We start from the raw sequence: 24,180 nt of genomic DNA, 5'->3' as shown, positions 1-24,180 counted from the left end.
TGGTTTTGCTTCCCCCATCTGGTTAGGCCTGATTTTTGTTAGGCCAGCTGTGTTTCCCTCCTGTTACCCATTCCCTGATTGCTCCCTCTGTGTATTTTAGCCCTGTGTTTCTCTGCGTCAGTGTCACGATCTACCATCATCTTTTACTGTGTGTTCTGTCTGTCTGCTAGCCTGCCTGATTAGGTTAGTTTTGTATTGTTATGCAACCAGTTTTCAGTTTTGCCATCCAGCATTAAAGCTGTATTTAAGTTCTCCTTTTGTTTCCGTGAGTCTGCACTTTGGGTCCACCACCCCTGCCTGCACACAGCCTTCATATGACAATAACAAGACAAAACTGCAAATGTTAACGCAATTTTCTTTCTCACTCTTAACCAACTGAAGCCTTTCATTGAACTGCCAAATAAACAAATTGGTCCTCTCTTTCTGGCCAGACACCTGGCAGCACTTCTGCTATGATTGTTTGTATTTAATTAAATAAAAATGCAGACATAAGTGTACACATTCGTTTTTGACTGTTAGTGAAAATTGTTTTCTTTTTGTTTATACTCTCTTGTTACCTCGGCCAGGTCCGCGGCTCCGAACCGTAGTAAAAGGACCTCTGGCTAATATGTTGGGTTACGTGTCAGGCTCATAGCCGAAAACTAGCTTTACTGTCTGGGTCAACTTTGCTAGCGAGAGACAGAGAGAGGCGTTGAAAGGCTGCTCCAACTGAACTTATTGTTTTGGAGGAAAACATGAACACAGTGTACAGTCGAGTCTTAATAGCTTACTTACAACTGGGCTCTTCAGACACTCTTCTTGGCTGCAGTGGTTATTATTATATTTACATGCTTCCAGCTCCCATTTCTGGTTGGTGACAGCTTGTACTTTTCGACTCTCGTTTTTCTCCCTCCCTTGCGCTCACAGACACATAACGGGTATGGGAATCCATTCTCCCTGCAGCACAGACTACACTGCCTATGAGGCTACATTCTTTAGGGCTATGCCTGTAACACTCTGCCTATTGCCTTCATATGAAATCATTTTTTGAATAATAATTAAAAAAAATATTTCTTCATGTCAATATGTGAGCCGCAAGTAGAGGTGATGTGGGCCGCAAGTGGCCCGCGGGCCGCGAGTTTGAGACCCCTGCTCTAGACCATCCAACCAAGAAAACCTCAGCTTTTTTCACAGGACCACAAGCGTGTCTACCTGGCCTTGTGCTGGCCCAGGTGTGGGCCATACCAATGTTGCTAGTGATCAATTAACCAAGTGCACATGTTTAATAATTTTCAGAATTTTGTTGTACATATACATTGACAATAAAGGGCCATTCTATTCTAAGTAGTAAGGGTGCATTTTGTTTTGTTTTTTTTTTACACATTGCTCGTGCATTTTAACTCCGTTTTTGTTTTATTTAATATGCATCGCACATAACTAATCAAGAAGCTGTATGTGAGACAAGTCTGTGACCGACAGATTAACTCATTATCGTGGTATCATCAGTTAACCAGTCAATGTAAAATTAAGTCAGCATGAGGCAGTTATTTTGGTTTTGGTGAGGAAACAAAGAAGTGCAATGAGTCACATGACGTACATGTTAAAAATTATGAAATGCACTTGCAGAGCTACCCGTTGTGGCGACACCTTGTGGCGAGGGAGCAGATAAAAGTAGTTCCTGATTTAAACTAAGGGAACAGTATAAAAGCCCTGATGTCAAAGCTGTTAAGCATCTTCTCACTGGAAACCTGAAGCTACTGGGTGGTGCTGTCAAGAAATAAGACAAGACATTCAACAAAAGGTTTGCTGCAAAAACAGTTTATCTTCTTTTCTTTAATAAACTGTCAATCACTTTGGGTCTTCTGTTTTTTAAAGAGATTCTGAATATCAACATGAAGCTGCTGACTGTGTCTGCACTTCTTTGTGCAGTGATGGTTGTGACCACTGTTGCTGGTGAGAATTGCAGTATTATTTATTAAAGTCATCCTCTGCTGTTTTAATCTGCCCTGCTTTTCCAGATGGAAAATGCAGAGGGATCAATTCAGTCACGTCAGTCAGAATATTACTGATTTTCCCCCAAACTTGTCTCATTTCTGCCATGCTAAAGAGGAGAATGATATGTCAATATTATATATATATTTTTTAGCTACATTTGTAGGAGAAAGAGTGTGGTTTTTTTTTTTTAAGAGTTAGTCATTCATAAAATTAGTTTCATGTACATATAAATACATTTATACAAAAAAAAAAAAAAAACCCAAGAAAAACACAAATTGCTTTTACTAAAGTATTCTTTGCTCGTCTTCAGGACAGCATCTTGTCATCAAGAGATTTCGGCACTGGTATTTTGGTTGGAGTAGGTACGGAAACAGATACTTCCGCTACTTTCCCTTTCACTATAGAAGCTCAGGTAAACAGTTATTTGGATTCACTATTTACTCTTTCTCTGTTTGCTAATTTGTTTTCTGAAGTCTTGCTTTGTTAAATTGCAAATCTTGAAATTTCTGGTGTCTGTTTATCTCCACTACAGAGACACTGTCAGTCCATGCATGTAAACCTGGCATCTGTACACAGCCTTGGAGAGTACCGCAAGATTCAGAGGGTCATATATCGTTCCACTCACAGTTACCCAGTTACATGGATTGGAGGCTCTGATGCTCAACAGGTATACTACTCATAATTATGCATGGTCTGACAGTTAGAAAGATTACTCTAGCCATAGAGAATTGGGCTTTGAAAAACAGTCTCTCTAAAAACAAGCTACATGCTATGAATATTCAATAATGTTTTATTGTCGGTTTTATTGCTTTTTCTAGGAGCGTTATTGGTTTTGGATTGATGGAACTCCTTTTACATACGCATACTGGTGTCGTGGAGAGCCTAACAACATTGGGGGCAGAGAGCACTGCCTACACATGAACTGGACAGGTGAATCCTCAAATGAAAGTATTCTATGAATATTGAGGGGAAAATGTTGTCAAAGTATCCACGATTTCCCAAATAATTCTCATTTATTTGGCATGACAACTAGTAACAAGACAGCTGTTGTATTTTTTTTTTTTTTATCAAATCAAACTTGTTTTTTAAACAACAATTACACAGTGTTGTGTTTTCCACAAATTTAATGTTTTTATTTTAATTTCTTTTAGTATAGATTTGTATATGTGTAAATGATTATGGTTTCAATTAATGTCAATGTTTGCTGCTTGCAGGACTGAAGTGTATGAATGACAAATCCTGTAACTATCGATACCCATTTGTCTGCATCAAGAAAAGAAGATAACTCCTTGTCTGACGTGAAGCTATAGTTCACCAAACAAAGAAGCAAATAATCTCAATTACCCCGGAAGAATCTTTTTTATATCTTTACTCCTTTTATTTTGCTGTAATGCTACATAAGGAATGAATCGGCAAACGCCGTAACCTGGAGCTGGATTGTCTCTTTTAATAGCATCAAAATGAATGTGTAATGGAAAGAATGCTTTTAGCAAAACTTCATTCGACTGCATGAACTCTTCTTTCTCGCCTCCATTATTAAACTCTTAAGCATTGAATCAAATTGGTCTGTGAGTCGTTGTTGTATGTTATATTTTCATTGGTCTACTGCTAAACATGAAAGAAATCCATGCGTAAACATCCCGATTTTCAAATAAATGCATATTTTTATGTGCATATTTCATTAAATGGAACAACATTCACCCCTTTTTCAGATTTAGGTGACTTTCTTTGCAGCTTACAGCTTGCAACCTATTTACACAATCAAACAACACAAAACCTATTTCCGTCTGTTCTCTTATTAGCTATCCTTATCAGGAGCATGGGTGGCCTGAAGCCTATCCCAACTACCAGAGGCAGGGTACACCCTGGATAGATTGCTAGTCTGACGCAAGGATAGAGACAGACTACCATTCACACTCACATTCACACCTATTGGCAATTTAGTATCTCCACCACCAACAAACTTTATTTATATAACACATTTAAAACCAGTGGTGTACAAAAGTGCTTAACATACAACAGGGTGAGATGAAGTAGCAGGGAAGGATGAGGGCTATGGCAAAGTACCAACATACTAGCATGTTAGATGGCATTAAAAAGACAGAACAAAAGTGACTGGGAAGATGATCTTAGTGCTCTAGTAGGGGTGTATACAGGGAGTGCAGAATTATTAGGCAAATGAGTATTTTGTCCACATCATCCTCTTCATGCATGTTGTCTTACTCCAAGCTGTATAGGCTCGAGTACTGGTTTGGGCTGGTATCATCAAAGATGAGCTTGTGGGGCCTTTTCGGGTTGAGGATGGAGTCAAGCTGAACTCCCAGTCCTACTGCCAGTTTCTGGAAGACACCATCTTCAAGCAGTGGTACAGGAAGAAGTCTGCATCCTTCAAGAAAAACATGATTTCCATGCAGGACAATGCTCCATCACACGCGTCCAAGTACTCCACAGCGCTGCTGGCAAGAAAGGGTATAAAAGAAGAAAAACTAATGACATGGCCTCCTTGTTCACCTGATCTGAACCCCATTGAGAACCTGTGGTCCATCATCAAATGTGAGATTTAAAGGAGGGAAAACAGTACACCTCTCTGAACAGTGTCTGGGAGGCTGTGGTTGCTGCTGCACGCAATGTTGATGGTGAACAGATCAAAACACTGACAGAATCCATGGATGGCAGGCTTTTGAGTGTCCTTGCAAAGAAAGGTGGCTATATTGGTCGCTGATTTGTTTTTGTTTTGTTTTTGAATGTCAGAAATGGATATTTGTGAATGTGGAGATGTTATATTGGTTTCACTGGTAAAAATAAATAATTGAAATGGGTATATATTCGTTTTTTGTTAAGTTGCCTAATAATTATGCACAGTAATAGTCACCTGCACACACAGATATCCCCCTAAAATAGCTAAAACTAAAAACAAACTAAAAACTACTTCCAAAAACATTCAGCTTTGATATTAATGAGTTTTTTGGATTCATTGAGAACATGGTTGTTGTTCAATAATAAAATCATTCCTCAAAAATACAACTTGCCTAATAATTCTGCACTCCCTCTAATAAGTAGCTCAATGAGGTAGCTTGGAGATATATTGTTAATAATTCGGAAGGTGAGCAGCAGGATTTTGAATTGAATGTGATACTAACCAATCAACCTGATCTCACTAACTATGGTGGTGCAGTGCTTGGCACTGTTGCCTCACCACTTTCAAATCCACCACCTGACACAGATAACGTGTGTGGTGTTTGCATGTTCTGTCTGGGTACTCCAGCTTCCTCCCAAAGTTCACAAACATGCAGTTAGAGGGGGTAACTTATACAACCTGCAATTTTTAAACACCAATCAAAAACACTGCTGCCTGTCAAAGCACAGATCAAGAAACAATAGTCGAGGGAATAAAGGATTTTACTCTAATTCTGCGCATAAAATAGTGGCGACTAGAAGCAAGTAAGCTTGTCTAAGGTGACTCCATTCCTTCCATACGATCATGTGAAACAGAATGTACTCCTTATTTCAATTCTAAGGTTTTACCCATGAGGACATAAAGAATCATCCCACAGTTCTGAGGTTAGCGTTAGCATGGGGGATGATATTGAGTAATTACTCTGCACACAGAGAACAACCAATATAAAATCCCTATTTCTCTAAACTCCCTAGTCAATAAAAAATACTGGCGGCTGCCAGTGCTACCCCTCATCCTCCTAGTACCACAACTGTGGTATTATTTTGAATTACTTTACTTTAAATTAGAGAAGCACAGCTATTGCAGGGGGGGGGGGGCGCGGTATGAAAAGGGTAAAAAAAAAACAAAAAAACGCTTGGACACGCGTTGGGGGGAGGGAGGGGGGGGGGGGGGTGGGGCGGACATTTTTCTTTGTAAAACAAAGGGGGCCTAGCAAAAAAAGTTTGGGAACCACTGCCCTAACTCATCTTTATCTAAAAATGAAATTAAAGTATGCCATCCATACTTTTTATGGGTAATGTGATGCTGAGTGTTAAAACAGAGTTTATCTACATGTGTTTTTGCTCATAATTAAATTATCTCTGATTTTAATCAAAAGTATAATTAAATATGATGTGTAATAATAATACTAATCACACTCAATACTTTAATTCGTATATCAGTCTAACTAATATGATGAATACGAAAATATATTCTGAATAATAAAATGATCTGCATGTAGTTGTCTGTTTGTGCTAAAAATAACTGGGTGAGGGGAAACTGAAAAAAAAATGATATTGAATATATTTTGCAAACACAGGAAAAAAGTACTGCTATGTAACAGAGTTAAAAATAAATCATGTTGGAGTCATAGTATGGAGGGTGCTGAGTGCCAAAATGTTGGCAGCAGGAACCGACAAAAAGGCTCCTGACCAGATATTTGCAGTTTTTTATTTAAAGTTTACCTACAGGCCATGCAGAGAGTCACAGTAACTTTGTTTAAGATAAACAATTGGTTTTTATACACCACAGCGATAAAACAGTTCAACCTCAGATTTGAACACATTTAGATAAATTTGCAATCTTGGAATTTATGTAACTATAATGAACTTTAATTTCTTTAATTTTCTCTTAGGTTTTCCACACACATCTGTCCTCAATGTTTTCAAAGACCTAAGCATCAATTGGACGAACTTGGCCACAACAAGACTCTTTCCTAAGGTACAGTTTGGTGTTACTGTTTGGAACATTACCAAGGACAGTGGTCATTAACCCCTGAAATGTTGCAGGGGCATTTTTTCATCCCAAATACCAGTATAGTACAATACAGCTCCTTGTGAGCTCCTGTTTCTGAAATATATATTTTAACTATCCAGGCACATGTAATATCATGGCTCCAGTTCCTGGCTCCTATCTAGACTGGCAACATAATGACTATTTCTGGGTCCTCCCAAAAGAGGACTGAAGTAAGGCCAATTAGTGTTAATTCAAATTATGAAATAAATTAGTAAGCATTAAGCATTTGGCTTAATGCTTAACTGCATATTTACCTATCACAATGAATAGACATGTCTGCAACTACATAGGCAGGTTCAAGACAGTATGAACTGTTTGATTGCCTCATTGGCAACACTATTTCTACTACATTATTTTCACTTAGATTTCTGTTCCATTAAGTAGAAGATATATAGTTTGTTACTTTACCTGCATGCTAACTTGCAGTATCAGTATTTGGGCACATGATGGGGCCGTTGATGTTGCATGACTTTTTAATTTTGGGGGAAAAATATATTTCACCCTATTTTAGGGGAGCTTTAGGGTCCCTAATAGTATATCAATCATAAAATCTGACACCAGTGCAGTTTTCTTTAGAAAAGGTTTAAGTATTGCATTTTTAAAACACTGAGACAGAGGCAGTAGGCAATGAAAATTTTACAGTAACTGTAGACCAACAATCAGAGGTACATCTTTCACAAATCAGTGGAAGTGGTGTTGATTTGACAGGTGGAGGAATTCAGGTGGTATGTTATCTTGTGTAATTCTTTAACTGTGATCTCTTAAAATAAAAATTGAAAAAAACAACAAAAAACAGACAGCTCAGGGTTCAGTACAGGTAAAGGAATTTGTCGTTCTTTTTTTTGTATTTCTTCCATTTTTCCGCTTTCAAGAAATAGTTAAACCGTTCACATTTGTCAGTGGATGTTTCCTTTGGATTGCTGAAGGACTGATCACCAAGTTTATTTTCTAAAAAGTTACCTTTGGGTTTTAGCAGTTTAAGATTAATTTAGGCCAATATCAGTTTTTTTTTCTCCAAATCATCATAAGAGTTTTTATCATTAGAATAGAATAGAATAATCCTTTATTATCCCATGGATGAGAAATTTCGGTGTTACAGAGCTCTTACAGCAAGGGAAAATATAATATATAAGAGGAAGACACAAGGTGGTCCTATAAACATAAGCAGCCAAAGTTCATATATACAACTATATATGAACTCAATGTTTTTTCATGCAGTGGAGACAGTGCAACAGAAATAGTGAACACATCACAATAAAATCACCTTAAGGATCATTACACTGCCTCGCCAACAATAAGTTCTTGTCCTCGAGTGAAAACACACTCTCTGAGCTGGGGGTGTAGTCTGCGTTGGCTCTTAGGTCTCCTAAATCTCTGAGAGGTAGAAATAGCTATATGGATTAGAGGGGAAAACCTGAAGGAGGGGAAGGCAGCACCTGCTGGAAGTCCATCTGTAGAGGGGTATGGGGGCTTTGCACAAATGCTTCAAGGAAAGGAGGAAGAGAATGTCCTCTATAAGGGGCCATTCGGTCTCTGTGCAACACCACTTTCCACCTCTAGAAGGCAACTGCACCCTGTAAACCACTTCCCCAACTCATTCCAGGACACTGCAGGGCCCCATTGAGTGGCTATCCAGTTTAAAAAAAAAACATCCTTTTCCTCTCTTTGGACGCACACCAGCTCTCCATCATGGAAGGGCCTCCCCTTAGTAGTGTTGTTGGAATTTCTATTTTGGCGCAGTCCTGCCTTTGCCAGCTGCAGCTTCCTCGAGTAGTCCAGGCCTGGTGGTGCCTCCAGTGTGTCAGGGGGCTTGACGAAAGCCAGCCTGGCAGGGATACTCAGCTCTCTCCCTAAACAGGGCAGGTGTGCATTTGGTGGAGTCTTAGACTGCTGACCTGTAGGCCATGAGGGTGAGGGAAAGATGGAAGCCCCACTGGTGTTCTGAGGTAAGGATGGCTAGCTGCTTGGCCAGTGTCCTATTAAACCTCTCCACCAGGCGGTGTGCGTTACGTCCCGGTCTAGTTACCAGGACAGTCACCGGGACAGCAAGCTGCCCAGTGCACTGCCATGTTTGTTTACATCACGTGACGGGGTACCATGTGACGGGGTACCACGTGACATCAACTCCATCCCGCTGGAAGTTCTAACATCTAGTTAAAGCTGGAGAGAATTCAGAGACCATTTCCTTCATTCTATGCAGGTGAACGTGGCTGACTGTCTCCTGAACCCTCTCTCTTAATCGTGTCCGGCAACATCATTGGGTCTTGTGTCTCCAACCAGCAAGTAATGTCACTAGCAATAGCTCTCTCGCTTTTTTAAAAATCTGACACCAGTGTAAGATTCGCATAGACTCTTAAGTGCCAGACGTTTTGCTCTTACCACGGTTTATTGAGAAGGTATTGTAATACACTGAAAAAAAGGCCATGTTGGATTTACTTGATTCAATAATGGACATTTGTTGCACACAAATGTTTTGCTTTGGCAGAAAATTAAACAACTGAGTTAAATCAACACAACTTTTTCATATTCAATAAACCTGTGCATTTTGTGTTCCTAAAATGCGATTGAAACATGTTCAGATGAAGTAAGTTGAGCTCTTGGAATATTTTAATCCTTCACAATTTTGTCATTTTATTTCAACACTATTCAATAACTTTTACCCCAATACTACTTGCTCACTTAAATACTACATGTTGTCTTCATATTACATAATGTTCAACAAAGTCTAGATCCTTGTTACCATAAAAATTGAATGGATTTACAATGACTACCATCCTCCGGGTTTCAGGAGGGCTGGGAAATAACAGGTTACGAGGCAGGGTACACCCTGGACACCTCACCAGTCTATCACATAGAAACAAACAACCATTTACACTTACATTCACAGGTAATTTAGAATCACCAGTTAACCCTAACTCTAATAACTGCATGACTTTTAACTGTGGGAGGAAACCAGAATACCCAGAGAGAAGCTGCTGCAAACTAGCCAGAATGTGGATTTGAACCCAGGACCTTCTTACTGTGAAGCAACAGCACTAACCACCATGCCAACAATCTAGGAAACACAGGAAAACTAAGATTTCCTGTATTTGATGCAGAATTGTTTTGTTTTTGTCCTTGACAGGTTAATCCACAATAAATAGCAATAGCATGCACGTGGTGCGTGTGTAGTTCTCTGCCTCTCATAACTCCACTGATATTCCTGCAGTTTGAAATCTTGTGCGATCTTGTGAATTTCATGAGTTCAGCAACTAACCACTCTTACTAGATTGTATCAGGTCGTCTCAACAAGAACAAATTAAGTGTTTGAATTCCATGCAAATCCTACATGATTTAATTACGTTCATAGAAACATGAAATTATTGTGTTCAAATTACAAGTTAGACTTTTTTAATGTAACAACCACCCAATTTACTTTTTTTGGTATACCAAAAAAAGTAGAGGTGGCTGCTCGACTTGACTGAGATGGATGCCTTCCTGAAACCACGATCTAAAGAGCGCGAGTCTGAAACCCGTGCAGTGTCGCAGGATTTAACATTGCTATATTATTGACTTACTTCACTTGAACATGATATGAACAATTTAATCTACCCTCTCTGCATATCATGTAGTTTCTACACTATATAGTTACACTTAACTTTAAAGCATGAGGCAATTGTGTTAAATACACGCAAGATGCTTATGTAAATCCAAGAGCTGGCCAATCCCTTTTTTTCAGTGTAGGGCAGTTAATGCCATAGACAATAGTCCCAAACAACTCACTCTTCAACTCTCTCACTATGTGGGTATCCACCAACAATATTCCTAATATGCCAGTCCTGTCTCTTTTTTAGTGTTGTATTGGAAATAAAAACAATAATAAAACAAGATTCAGAGATGATCAGTAAAAATCAGCTACTTATGAGTGGTCCCCTATCAGTAAATCCTACATGGGTCATATAGGCATTTAAGTAATCTTTTAAGACTGGACCACCTGTTTCAGTTCAGAAAACAATGACCATGAATGTCTGATGCTTGGTGGATCTTTCATTTGTCTTATGTTTTCTTAACCATACAACGAAAACAGATAACCAAGAAGAGGATGTCCAAGTCTAAATTGTAGATAAACTCATTATCACGGTTATTATCAGTATTAATCATCAGCCCTAGCTGTTACAGAAGTCACAGCTTTTGAAACAGTGTTTGAAGTTCAGACATTATTTCGCTTTATCTGAATTTCAAGACATATCAATGTTTACTAAAACCTCAATAACCTTGCTTTGTTTTTTAGACCATATTGATTATTTTGTATATTTGGGGTCACTTTGGGGTCAGGATACATAATTTCATTGAAAAGAATTATATTTAAGGTATTTTTACTAGAAGAGCATATTTAAGTCTGTGACCTGCACATAAACTCTTTATCATGCTATTATCAATTAGCCGGCAGCCTTAGTAGAATTCTGAAGAAGGAACGTCTTTCAAAGATAAAGTTCAAACATTATTTCACAAGACGTATAATTTAATCTTTAACTCACTATATTCAATTGTGTCCACCACGTGAACATATGTGAGTGCCTGATCAGCACTGAACTTTAAAATGGTAAACGGCCTGTATTTATATAGCACTTTACTAGTCCCTAAGGACCCCAAAGCGCTTTACATATCCAGTCATCCACCCATTCACACACTGGTGATGGCAAGCTACATTGTAGCCACAGCCACCCTGGGGCGCACTGACAGAGGCGAGGCTGCCGAACACTGGCGCCACCGGGCCCTCCGACCACCACCAGTAGGCAACGGGTGAAGTGTCTTGCCCAAGGACACAACAACCGAGACTGCCCAAGCCGGGGCTCGAACCGGCAACCTTCCGATTACAAGGTGAACTCCCAACTCTTGAACCACGATCGCCCCTGAACTTTACTTTGTCCTTCATCCTTAAAAGCCTGAAACCAACAAAACATTTCCTTTCCTTCCACCCCTGCACAGTTACCAGCTGTCAGCTACCTAAAAAAGGATCCTGGTGTTATTTGTCTCTCAGAAACAGTTCATAACTTCAACTCATTCATGTCACCTAAAAGGTAAACCTGTTTCTCCATCACCTGTTCAGTTCTGATGATTCAGTAAGGACATCTCCTGGTTTCATCTTCATGTTTCCCTCTCACCAGATAACCAAACCATATCATGACCAGCAGCTTTACAGCTGTGGCTCCAGCAAACATCAGCTGATACTAGAAATTAATATTAAATAAATTCTAACAACAGCTGATCGAGCTTAAACGTGCTGCTGTTGTCTAGCGCGACACCAGCTGGTTTCCTCTTTCGGCGCAAAGTGAGCGATAAACAAACAAGAGAGCCGATCAGCTGATCATTGATCAGTTTTCATGATTGAAGCAGAAACGGGAGAGGGAGGGGAGAATGAGAGAAGAAGAGGCAGCTGTGCAGCAAAGACACAGAATAACTCCAGCTTTGTGCCTTTTTCATTGTAGCTGAATTACGGGACAAACTGTTCCTTTTCACCTCAATAAGAAACGCGTAATATTTTCTCTGAATACCAGACGGGACGGTTGGCAACTCTAATAACTTATGAACAAAATAAAGTTCAACATCATTAACTTCATAGCACCACCCAGCTGTATAGAAACTCCGTCATGCTAGCTAGCACGCAGTACGGAAAAAGTCAGAATAACGAAAATAAACTCCACCTAAACTTGGTTCATATCTGACCCAGAGAGACTGCAGGTCATAACTTCTTACCTGAAGTTCAGTTCACACTCGGACCGGGGGCCGCCTCGGGTCTCTCCTCCCTCCTCCACCTGCTGGCCTCCACCACTTGCTAATGTTACTGAATCTGTGGAAGCTCCGCGATAGCCACCACACGAAGTAACGAGTAACGACCCTATCTAAATCCCAGTAACGACTAACGTGTTCCTGATTTTGGCATAATAACTAGTTACCGTGCTCGTTACCACAATAATAACGTAGTTACTGTAACGCGTTACTTAATAACGCGTTAGTCCCAACACTGATTATTTCACAAGCCTTGTGAATTTCAAAACACATCAGTGTTTGTTAAAACCTCACTAACCTTGCTAAAACATAAATATTTCCTGGTTCTGTTCAAACCGTTCTACAGCTCTTCTTCCATTTGACCTTTAGGTCAAAATCCCCAAACTATTTCATGTAGGAAAACACAAGCACCAAACTATACTTACATTTCCAGACCTAAGGGAAAATAAATAAAGAAAAATAAAATGAAACACATACATACACATTTATGAAAGCATCAAATTTAAAAATATTTAAAGGTCATTTTTTCTTTTAGAACATGTTGTTTTGTGTACAGTTTGGTCACGTAAGGATATGTAATCAACTTTTGTGTAAACAGGTTATATTTAAAGTATTTACTGTTCTCAAAAGTCAAACTAGGTTGAAAAAAAAAGTGCACATCTAAGCCTGTGACTGGCAGATAAAGATATTATCATGGTATCATCAATTAGCCAACAGCCTTACTCATATTCTGAAGAAGGAAAATCTTTCAGAACTGAAGTTCAAACATTATTTCACAAGATGTATGGTTTACTGCCTAACCCAGTATGCCCAATTGTGTCTACCATGTGCAATATTTTTGAATTCCTGATCATTATTTAACTTTAATTTCTCCTTCATCGTTAAAACCCTGCAAAAATGAAAAACATAATTGTACAGCTTTAAAAAAAATAAACCAATTAAATTAAATTACATTAGTTAGAAAACTGTCTCATACTGCAATAAATTTAATGACATTTCTCTCATAAGAACTTGAGGTACAAAGTATTGATGGAGTTTATTTTTAAATAAAAGTAAAACTTAAAGAAAGACTGAAAATAACACTGATGAACAAGTATCTGTCAAGTGTTGCTGTGGGAGCTGATTATTGTGGACCCAAATCTGAAAGACCGGAGCATTCCCATTCCCAACATGTAACATACAGTGGGGCAAAAAAGTATTTAGTCAGCCACCGATTGTGCAAGTTCCTCCACCTAAAATGATGACAGAGGTCAGTAATTTGCACCAGAGGTACACTTCAACTGTGAGAGACAGAATGTGAAAAAAAAATCCATGAATCCACATGGTAGGATTTGTAAAGAATTTATTCGTAAATCAGGGTGGAAAATAAGTATTCGGTCAATAACAAAAATACAACTCAATACTTTGTAACATAACCTTTGTTGGCAATAACAGAGGTCAAACGTTTACTATAGGTCTTTACCAGGTTTGCACACACAGTAGCTGGTATTTTGGCCCATTCCTCCATGCAGATCTTCTCGAGAGCACTGATGTTTTGGGGCTGTCGCCGAGCAACACGGACTTTCAACTCCCGCCACAGATTTTCTATGGGGTTGAGGTCTGGAGACTGGCTAGGCCACTCCAGGACTTTCAAATGCTTCTTACGGAGCCACTCCTTTGTTGCCCGGGCGGTGTGTTTTGGATCATTGTCATGTTGGAAGACCCAGCCTCGTTTCATCTTCAAAGTTCTCACTGATGGAAGGAGGTTTTGGCTCAAAATCTCACGATACATGGCCCCATTCATTCTGTCCTTAACACGGATCAGTCGTCCTGTCCCCTTGGCAGAAAAACAGCCCCATAGCATGATGTTTCCACCCCCATGCTTCACAGTAGGTATGGTGTTCTTGGGATGCAACTCAGTATTCTTCTTCCTCCAAACACGACGAGTTGAGTTTATACCAAAAAGTTCTACTTTGGTTTCATCTGACCACATGACATTCTCCCAATCCTCTGCTGTATCATCCATGTGCTCTCTGGCAAACTTCAGACGGGCCTGGACATGCACTGGCTTCAGCAGCGGAACACGTCTGGCACTGCGGGATTTGATTCCCTGCCGTTGTAGTGTGTTACTGATGGTGACCTTTGTTACTTTGGTCCCAGCTCTCTGCAGGTCATTCACCAGGTCCCCCCGTGTGGTACTGGGATCTTTGCTCACCGTTCTCATGATCATTTTGACCCCACGGGATGAGATCTTGCGTGGAGCCCCAGATCGAGGGAGATTATCAGTGGTCTTGTATGTCTTCCATTTTCTGATGATTGCTCCCATAGTTGATTTTTTCACACCAAGCTGCTTGCCTATTGTAGATTCACTCTTCCCAGTCTGGTGCAGGTCTACAATACTTTTCCTGGTGTCCTTCGAAAGCTCTTTGGTCTTGGCCATGGCGGAGTTTGGAGCAGGGGCGGAGCCTGGGGGTGGCTTACTGGGCTTAAGCCCGGGTTGTTTTGTCAGAAGCCCGGGGTCTTTTGGAGTGTAATTTTTTTTCATAGTTAGATGCCTGGCTGACAACTGTATAAAACAAAAAGTACACACAATATTCGAAGCACATAGTGCACACTGTGGGAATTTACGACTGTGCGTGAATCCCCCCTGATATTGGTATGATCTGAGCTCAGGCACTAAGCGACTGAGCGAGAGGGCGGGGCAGCTGCTGCCTGTGAGTGCGCTGTTGGAGAAACGGAGCCAGCCATACTAAGGAGAGCTTAAGTTTGAGCAGGTACCAAAGCAAATCATTCGTACCGTACAAATAATGTAAATATGACGGTTTATCACGAAAGATTGATATGAAACTGATCACTTGACCCATATTACGTTACTCGCTCTTCAAGTGAATCAACAAATGGCGAAATGAAAAGCTGAACAAATGCTTTTTTTTTTTTTTTATAGAGTCTTATCTTACGTGTGTTTATTTCATATTTTCAGTTCTTACCCTCCCCGACTAAATCCGTTTCAGTTATGTACTGAAATATAAGAATGGACATTAGAGGGCTCTTTCAAAGAAAAAACTCAGGTAAATGTTATTTTATATATTATGCTTTGTATGTTGTTCAGTATATTTCTATGAAAAACAAGAGGGATTTCAGTACACAGCAGGATATTCACATTTGTAACCAGATATTTACATACACTTTAGGGAGAAAACATAAAACATTTTTACTGTACAACATCAATTTAGAGTAAACTTGTTTTGTTTTGGATAAATATTGAAATATATTTTGAATTAGTTAAATGTCAGAATAAAGAGAGACAGACCTGCCTATTTATTATCACTTTCATCAAATGTAGGAGTACATATACACTAAGTTTATTGTTAATTAATAAGAAACTCCAGACGATTCCATTCTGAGCTGAAGAAGCTTCTGATAGGTTAGTAGAGTCCATGTGAGTAAACTGGTGGCACAGCTGTGGATGCATATAAGGCAAAACACAGAGCCTGTTTCTTTGACATGGGAAAATCAAGAGATGTCAACCAAAACACCAGGAAAAGAACTGTGGAGCTCCATAAGTGTGGCTCAATTTTGAATACAATTTGGTGCCATTTGCAATTAAGAAATACAGATAGTTTCTCTCTTTACTCTTAAAGTTAACAAATGTGTTTTTTATATTTATCAATCTAAAAAAAATAAACATTTAGTCTGATTTGATGTTACAATTAAAAAAGTGTTTGTGTTTTTATCTGAAGAGTTTGTAAATATCTGTATATTTGATGATTGTCAGCACAAAGAGGGAGAGAGAGGAACAGAGAGGGTGAGAGAGAGGAACAGAGAGGGAGAGAGAGGAGAATGAGGACAGAACAGAGGTGGAACAAGAGCAGGTGAGACACACATGTTAGTCAAATGGTCGTTTACCAAAAGTATCACCGTATCATAGGTACTCATGTATCTTGTACCTAGTGTTTCTTTTTAGGTTTGTTATTTTTCAAATTCTATATTTATTAAGTTATGCAGGCTTGTTTGCACAACAAGGCCAAATAGTTATATAAACTTTTCTCAATCTAAATAGTGTACTTTGGTAGAATTAAAAAATAAGTGTAGTGCAGGTCTATGATGATTTTTAGTGCTATCATCTAGTTCTGATTCTGGTTCTGTCTTGGTTAAGTCCTCAGTAGTCCTGATTTTGAACTGTTGTAGTCCTGTTTTAATTCCAGATCAGTTCTGGGTCTGGTTGAATTGGGGTTTAGTCCTCGTGTCTTGATACAGCCCCGATTTTGTTCTGCCTTGCTGCTTAATTAAAAAACTAGTTGATGGTGTCCTGCATATGTGATATATTTTTTCCTATATGAAGTCATTCTTTTTTTGAACAAAACTCAAAACAGAGCCTATTAATCTTTCAGTCATTTCTAAAATAATAATTCCACATGCATACTACCCTTTAGGGCTAAGCCCCGGGTGTTTCAAATGTCTGGCTCCGCCTCTGGTTTGGAGTCTGACTGTTTGAGGCTGTGGACAGGTGTCTTTTATACAGATGATGAGTTCAAACAGGTGCCATTCATACAGGTAACGAGTGGGGGACAGAAAAGCTTCTTACAGAAGACGTTACAGATCTGTGAGAGCCAGAGATTTTCCTTGTTTGAGGTGACCAAATACTTATTTTCCACCCTGATTTACGAATAAATTCTTTACAAATCCTACCATGTGGATTCATGGATTTTTTTTTCACATTCTGTCTCTCACAGTTGAAGTGTACCTCTGGTGCAAATTACTGACCTCTGTCATCATTTTAAGTGGGGGAACTTGCACAATCGGTGACTGACTAAATACTTTTTTGCCCCACTGTATGTGTGAACTAATCATACAAATAACAGTATGAATATAATTGTCAACTTTGACGGTTAAATGTTTTACTTTGTCCTGCTCTTCCAGAAGATGGTGGGACAGAGGCAAAGCCATCAGGTTGGTCAACATTTTCGGGATTTTCACTGAAATTAATCCCATTTCTGTGACGCTGAACAGAAGAGCATCACATCAATATCCTGCTTATGTGCAGTTAAATCTTCAGCACAAAGTTGTTTTGAGGCCCTGGAGAGAAAATATTTCCAGAAATGTTACATATAACCAATATGTTAAAATACACCAACAAATATGTACACTTTAAAATCCTTAATTACTTTTACTCAAGTATTATTTCCTTGTCATCAGAAGAACATCTTGTTGAGAAGAGATGGTATTGGTACAAGTATCGGGGTTGGTATAAGTATGGCAACAGATACTACCGCTATTTTCCCTATCGTTTGGATTGGGCTCATGCTCAGGTAAAAACAGTGATTTGGATTTTTTCATTTGTCCCATCTCTGTTAATTCCCTTTAATATTTTATAAAGTCCAGCTTGGTTAAATCGCTTTTTTTTTCTTTGAAATTTCTGGTGTCTGTTGATCTGCACTACAGAGACACTGTCAGTCTATGCATGCAAACCTGGCATCTGTACGCAACCTCAGAGAGTACCGGGTGATTCAAAGGGTCATATATCGTGCCACTCACAGTTACCCAATTACATGGCTTGGAGGCTCTGATGCTCAGAAGGTATATTACTGATCATGAAACAAAGGCTTGCATATCAAGCATTTTACTTTGATAATTTTCTATTTATGTACATAGTTTTAAATGCATTATTGTCCATTTTGTTCTGTTTTATAGGAGCATCATTGATTTTGGATCGATGGAACTCCTTTCAGTTTTACGTACTGGTGTCGCAGAGAGCCTAACAATGCTCGCCGCGGAGAGCCTAACAATGCTCGCCGCAGTGAGCACTGCATGCACATGAACTGGTCAAGTAAGTATATGAATAAAGTGTAATGCTGATGTTGGGGGTATCCAGACTTGTTTGGTGTGTCAAATACTTATACTGGTTGTTTCAGTTCAAAATAACAGTATCTTTCAGTTAATATTACATAACAAAACATTGTGGTATTTCATTAAATATGAATATATATGTATATATCAAATGATATCTATATATTTATGTATTTATATATGTTGTGAAACTATAGTCAAAAGGTGGTTTGCTGTCATAAAAAACGAAATCTTATCCTCAGTACAAATAAGTATGTGTTCATGTTATCATGATTTCACTTAATGTTGGTTTTTGGTGCTTAAAGGACACAAGTGCATGAACGATATCTACTGTCACTACCGATACCCATATGTCTGCGTCTGGAAAAGAAGATAATTCCTGGCATGATGGTATGGTTCACTGGACAAAGAAGCAAATGATCTCATATATCCCCCTTGAAAAATCCCATTTTACATCTTTACTTCTTTTTCTTTGCTGTAACGCTATATAAGGAACGACACGACAAGTGACATAAAGTGGTTTTCTCTTTCAACAGGAGCAAACTGAATGTGCAATGGAAAGAATGCTTTTAGTAAATCTTTATTCTCCAGAATGAACTTTTCTTTTTCGTCTTCATGATTAAAATCTCAAGCATTGAATCCAACTGGTCTGTGCGTGTGTTCCACATCTCACATATTTTGGGGTCTAATAACTAAAGTCTGAGACATCCACCTCCATCATTCCATTTAAGAGCAATCACGTCTTCGGCTCTGCTCATCTGCGTCTTATGTGCATGAAAGCTTTATGGTAGAAAATGTGAACATGCATAATGATTGCTGTGAAATTTTAGCTTCATATACACTCAGAAAAATAAAGGTGCCAACTGGAACCAAAAGTGATTCTTTAGACTGATGCCATAGAAGAACCTTTTTTGGTGCCACACTGCAAATTTCTTGTAGCTTAACAAGATTTATTGTCTTAAATTTAGCCAGATTATCTTGTCCATCTTGTTTTGAACATTACAAGCTAGTTTCCAGTCTCATGTGTTAGATGATTAGACTTGTTTCAAGTATATATTGCTTTTTTTCTCATTTAGTCTGTAAATCCAAAAATGAACCATTTCACATTTATTTCAAGCAAAAATAGCTTTTAGATAGAGTGTAAAACAAAAAATTATCTTAAAATAAGAAACATTCACCTTTTTCCTTGAAATAAGAAAGTCAATCATTGGAAGGTATATTTATACCTGAGACCTGTCACAGATGTATTTGTTACCATGTAAAATAAGCCACTTTACTCTAACGGCATGATGTATAGCATCTTCAATCACCAAAAACTCCATATTAGCAACCTCTGATACAGGACCTAGTCCTTTCTCATTTACAGATATTGGATGCTCAGTTCCTGCTTCACTTTGACAACACTCCAGCAGCTGATTGTGCTTTACAAGAGACTTGCACACATCCTTAAAGTTTAATTTGGCTGACCATTGTTTTAAAAAAAACAAACAAACAGTGTTTAGACTCAAATTTCATACACGTATGACAAATTACAGGTCCCAGGGCAATAATCTGAGAGGGAAGATGCAGCATGTAATCTTCTATCATTTGTTTAGTTTGGACACAGTTTGTAAAGACGCAACTGGGGCAAAAAGTATTTTAACAATTTCAATTAAATCAAAATAAACTGGATAAAGGGATTTTTCTCTACAACACTGTCCAATAAGAATGGCAAAATCTTGATCAATATAAGCATTTGTCCAGAGGACTGTTTTAATCTGTTGTCACTTGAAGCTAAAGTAGCATTAATTTTTTTTTTATGAATTATAGAACATTTTTTGAGACATTTTATTAAATTCAATGAGTTTATATTCCAAAAATCTCTTTTTCCCAAAGTCCGTTTTTGTTTCATAATGGGGTTTTTCATAATGGTGTATTTATTTCAGAAGGTCATTTAACAACTGAATTTCTTATTCCGGCAATCAGGGTCAGTGGGTGGGACCTGAACGCTCATTGGCTGCTGCTTAAACAGGTGCTTAAAATTAAAGTGTCTCAAAATGTTTCTATTGTTACAAAAAAGAATCGTAGTGAAATAAATATTTAATTAAATATTATAAAAATACACAATGTAAAATAAAAATTAAATGACACGTTTTAACACTTTGGTGTTCCATAGTCAAGTTTATATTAAAAAGTGAAATAATGTATTAGCACCAGAGCTGGGCAGTAACGCGTTACTGTAATCTGATTACTTTTGTCAGGTAACGAGTAAAGTAAGGGATTACTATTGCAAAAACGGTAATTAGATTACCGTTACTTTCCCGTAGGAACGCTGCATTACTGCGTTACTAAAACCATGATTTTTTTGCGAGAATGTCTCATGACAGTGACGTAAGCGAGTGCGACGTTCGTGACAACAGCTGTGTGCAGATCAACAATGTATAATATATTGAGTGCGGAGAGAGTATGAGCATGCAGCGTTTAAAGCGTGGAAGTACTGACCTTACTTTGGTGTCGAGCCAAACGGACTTTAACGTGTGTTTGAATGAGCTGACGGTTCACTCGTTAAGCCGAAAGAAAGATGCTTTAATCACATGAGTCACACATGTGTCCACTGTACCATCTGGGAACTCTTCTTGTTTCGTAATAACACAAACACTAAATCCTCCTTCTCTGGTGCTGTTTTGTAGCAGTGTATACAGCTGAGACTGTCACCTGTCTGTCTGTCCTGCACTCTCTCTCTTTTTCTTTCTCTCTGATTGTGTAATAAAAGTATGAACATGTGTTTATAAGTTACACTTGTGTTTGAATCCTGCACCTTATCACACATTTGATTTCCATGTGTGACAACTGCAAGTGTCCAGAGTGAGGACAGACTGAGGGACTCACTACTTCACATCATCTGTGAGGCTTTGCACCCCTGATGATCCACCAGGACAAACTCAGCAGTGTGTGAGGAAGAGGAGGAGGAAGAGCCAGCAGCAGCTGACAGATGGAGAGAATAGACGGACTGTTCCCTGTTTGTGAAGGACTGCTAGGAAAGTTTAACATAACTAATTGTCTGTCCTGAATCAGTCTTATTAGGTAATGTTCAAATAATTTGATCATCCCAGTGTTTGCAGTGTGGGAGAAAGTACTCAGGGCCTTCAAGTTACACACTATGAAAGGCAGCAACAAGTTTAATGTTCAGAATAATAAAGTATGTATCAGCAGCAGAATGGACCTAAAAATAAATGTTTGTTCCAGTTCTATGAAGCTTTGAGTATTTTGGATTAGTAGCACTGCTGTGTTTGTTGCATCATATTGCTGTAATTGTTTATATGCTTTATATATTCTGAGGTAAGTTGATCTATAGTGTTACATCATATTCTATAAGGATGTTATGTGTTTGTATACTTTCTGCCCAGTTTGACCCATTTAGCAGAAGTCAGCCTGTTTAAGGCTCTGATATCTATTCTGTATGACTTAAAGCAGTGATGACATGGTCTGAGTTTCTCACCCAATAAAGGAATATTTCATATATCAGTCTACTCTTCATTCTATCAGAAACAGTTATCACAGCTCGTACATTTTCTTTTTATACATATATGTAAGCAATGAGCCAAATTTAGTAATGCCAACATACTGAAGGAACAACATTTGTGTCACGATCCTGGGTCTTATGACCCAGTGTTTTGAGTTTAGTTTATTTGGATGTTTATATGATTAAGCTCATTAGGTTTTCTAGTTCATTTGTTATTAGTTTCCCCTTGTGTCTTCCAACCTCTGTTAAGACTCCCTTGCCCTTCATGTGTTAGATGTCTGTTATGTTGTCAAGTTCATGTAGTCATGTCTGCGTTTCATTATGTTTCCTATTTTATTCTCTAAGAGGTTCTGTGTTTTGTTTTACTCTTTCCCTCTGGCGTTGTTATGTCCACGTTGACCACAGTCTGTCAGACTCGGCCCCCACCTGTCCAGCACCATCACACTCAGCACCGGGTCTCCACAAGGATGTGTTTTGAGTCCCCTCCTGTTTACGCTCTACACATCCGACTGCTCCCCTACCCATCTCTCAAACACCATCATAAAGTTCGCGGATGACACCACAGTGGTTGGACTCATCTCAAGGGGGGATGAGTCGGACTACAGAGATGAGGTCAACAGACTGACTGAGTGGTGTTCAGTTAACAACCTCCAACTGAAGACCACAAAAACTAAAGAACTTATCTTGGACTTCAGGAGGGGCAGAGCAGACCCGGTCCCACTTTACATTCACGGGAGCTGTGTGGAGAGGGTACGCTCCATGAGGTTTCTGGGCGTGCAGATATCTGATGACCTCTCCTGGACTGCAAATACTACAGCGGTGGTTAAAAAGGCCCAGCAGCGTCTCCACTTTCTGAGAGTGCTCAGGAGGAACAACCTGGAGGAGAGGCTGCTGGTGACATTTTACAGAGCCACCATAGAGAGCATCCTAACGTACGGCATAACAACATGGTATGCAGGGTGCTCAGCTGCAGACAGGAAAGTACTGCAGAGGGTCATCAACACAGCCCAGAAGATCACTGGCTGCTCTCTGCCCAGCCTGGAGGTCACTGCAAACTCTCAGTACCTCAGCAGAGCTGGCAATATCATCAAGGACCACTCTCACCCCAGCAACCAACTGTTTGAACTATTACCGTCAGGCCGACGGTACAGGTCACATAAAACCAGGACAAACAGATTCAGGGATAGCTTCTTTCCCAGAGCTATCACCGTAGTAAATAAGCACAAAAACAATTGAACCTGCTTAGCTATACCATACTGTCACTGCCATTATATTATGCTGCTATTCATACTGTCATTATATTAATGCTGCTATCCTGTATATATCGTACTTACTATTGTTTGAGTACTTGCGATTATTTTATTGTACTTTTTATATTTTACATTTATATTTATTATTTATCTTGCACCAAGGGAGTGGCACTCCAATTTCGTTGTACTCTGTACAATGACAATAAAGGCTATTCTATTCTATTCTATTCTAAAGCAGCTTTTTGAGTTTAATTTTGTTGTCGTGAGTTTTGCGTTTTGGTCCTTCTCCTGCCTGTACACAGTCGAAACATGACAATTTGTCTCTTATATATGATACACCTATGTATACACTGTCAAAGATACTTTTCTTTGAGTGAAGATTTAAGGTGATAAGACATAAATAACTGCAACTTGAATCTGTACTGAAGCTCAGTATTTGACACAGAGTTCATGTTCACTGCTGTAATAGCTAATAATGATTAATATAATAACTATAATATTGGCCATATTATATTTACATTACCAAATTGATATGACTTTAGTCTCATGAACAACATCAGCTAATTGTTATTTACTAACTAATCTTAAATAACTGTTCAGTACAGAAATGAAGCCCAAAAATTATGTTTTACTGTCCTGTGGTCTCAGCCTCAGATACTTATCAAATCACACAAAGCTCTTGTAGAAACAAACAAACAAATCAACAAAAAAAATTTGTTCTCCTTCATTTTTGTCAAAAAAAGTTGTATGACACGTTTCCAGCGGTTAGTATCATGGTTGCTAGGCAACCTGGGAAGCGCGACGGAGACTAGACTGTCCCATACAGACAAACTTGCTGTTTATTTTGCAAATCGAGCTCAACACTGCCCCTAGCGTCCTGGAGCACTTCCATAGTGTTTTGGATTTTGTATGTGCTTTGTCTCTAGGGGCCACCGTAGCTCTGTCCATTATCTCACTGCTTTAATCAAAGGACACGAGGGAACAGGTTTGGACTGGATTCTGTTAAGGTAATTAACTTTTTCTTGCAAACATTTAAGGTTCTTTTAGCTTTGACTTACTGTAGTAACATCAGTCGTGGTCAAATATTAAGTTTTACCAAGGCAGTGTTTATGTTTTATGACCAAAAT

At 38.8% G+C, this 24,180-nt stretch overlaps 1 protein-coding gene and 1 pseudogene across 1 annotated transcript; both read left to right on the top strand.

Annotated features, from left to right (window-relative positions):
- The first annotated feature begins 1,871 nt into the window (after positions 1–1,871).
- LOC146713462 (ladderlectin-like) lies at positions 1,872–3,259 on the top strand. The gene is made up of 5 exons (XM_085438172.1): positions 1,872–1,932; positions 2,285–2,393; positions 2,509–2,641; positions 2,793–2,904; positions 3,189–3,259. Exons 1-5 carry the CDS (start codon positions 1,872–1,874, stop codon positions 3,257–3,259), a joined length of 486 nt encoding a protein of 161 aa, XP_085294298.1.
- An 11,633-nt stretch (positions 3,260–14,892) lies between these two features.
- On the top strand, positions 14,893–18,677 carry LOC146713461 (ladderlectin-like; annotated as a pseudogene).
- Positions 18,678–24,180: the final 5,503 nt, after the last annotated feature.

The sequence above is a fragment of the Copadichromis virginalis genome, linkage group LG3 (assembly GCF_057382275.1).
Source record: "Copadichromis virginalis isolate Kocher_CV1m ecotype Utaka linkage group LG3, C_Virginalis_male_GT1.1, whole genome shotgun sequence".
Classification (NCBI taxonomy): domain Eukaryota; kingdom Metazoa; phylum Chordata; class Actinopteri; order Cichliformes; family Cichlidae; genus Copadichromis; species Copadichromis virginalis.
The sequence above is the reverse complement of the archived record's forward strand: the minus strand, read 5'-3'. Positions and strand labels throughout refer to the sequence as shown.

Coding starts and splice junctions, on each gene's coding strand:
- LOC146713462 (XM_085438172.1), top strand. CDS start 1,872: ATGAAGCTGCTGACTGTGTCTGCACTTCTTTGTGCAGTGATGGTTGTG. Junction 1,933..2,284: donor GGTTGTGACCACTGTTGCTG/GTGAGAATTGCA, acceptor GCTCGTCTTCAG/GACAGCATCTTGTCATCAAG. Junction 2,642..2,792: donor GAGGCTCTGATGCTCAACAG/GTATACTACTCA, acceptor TGCTTTTTCTAG/GAGCGTTATTGGTTTTGGAT.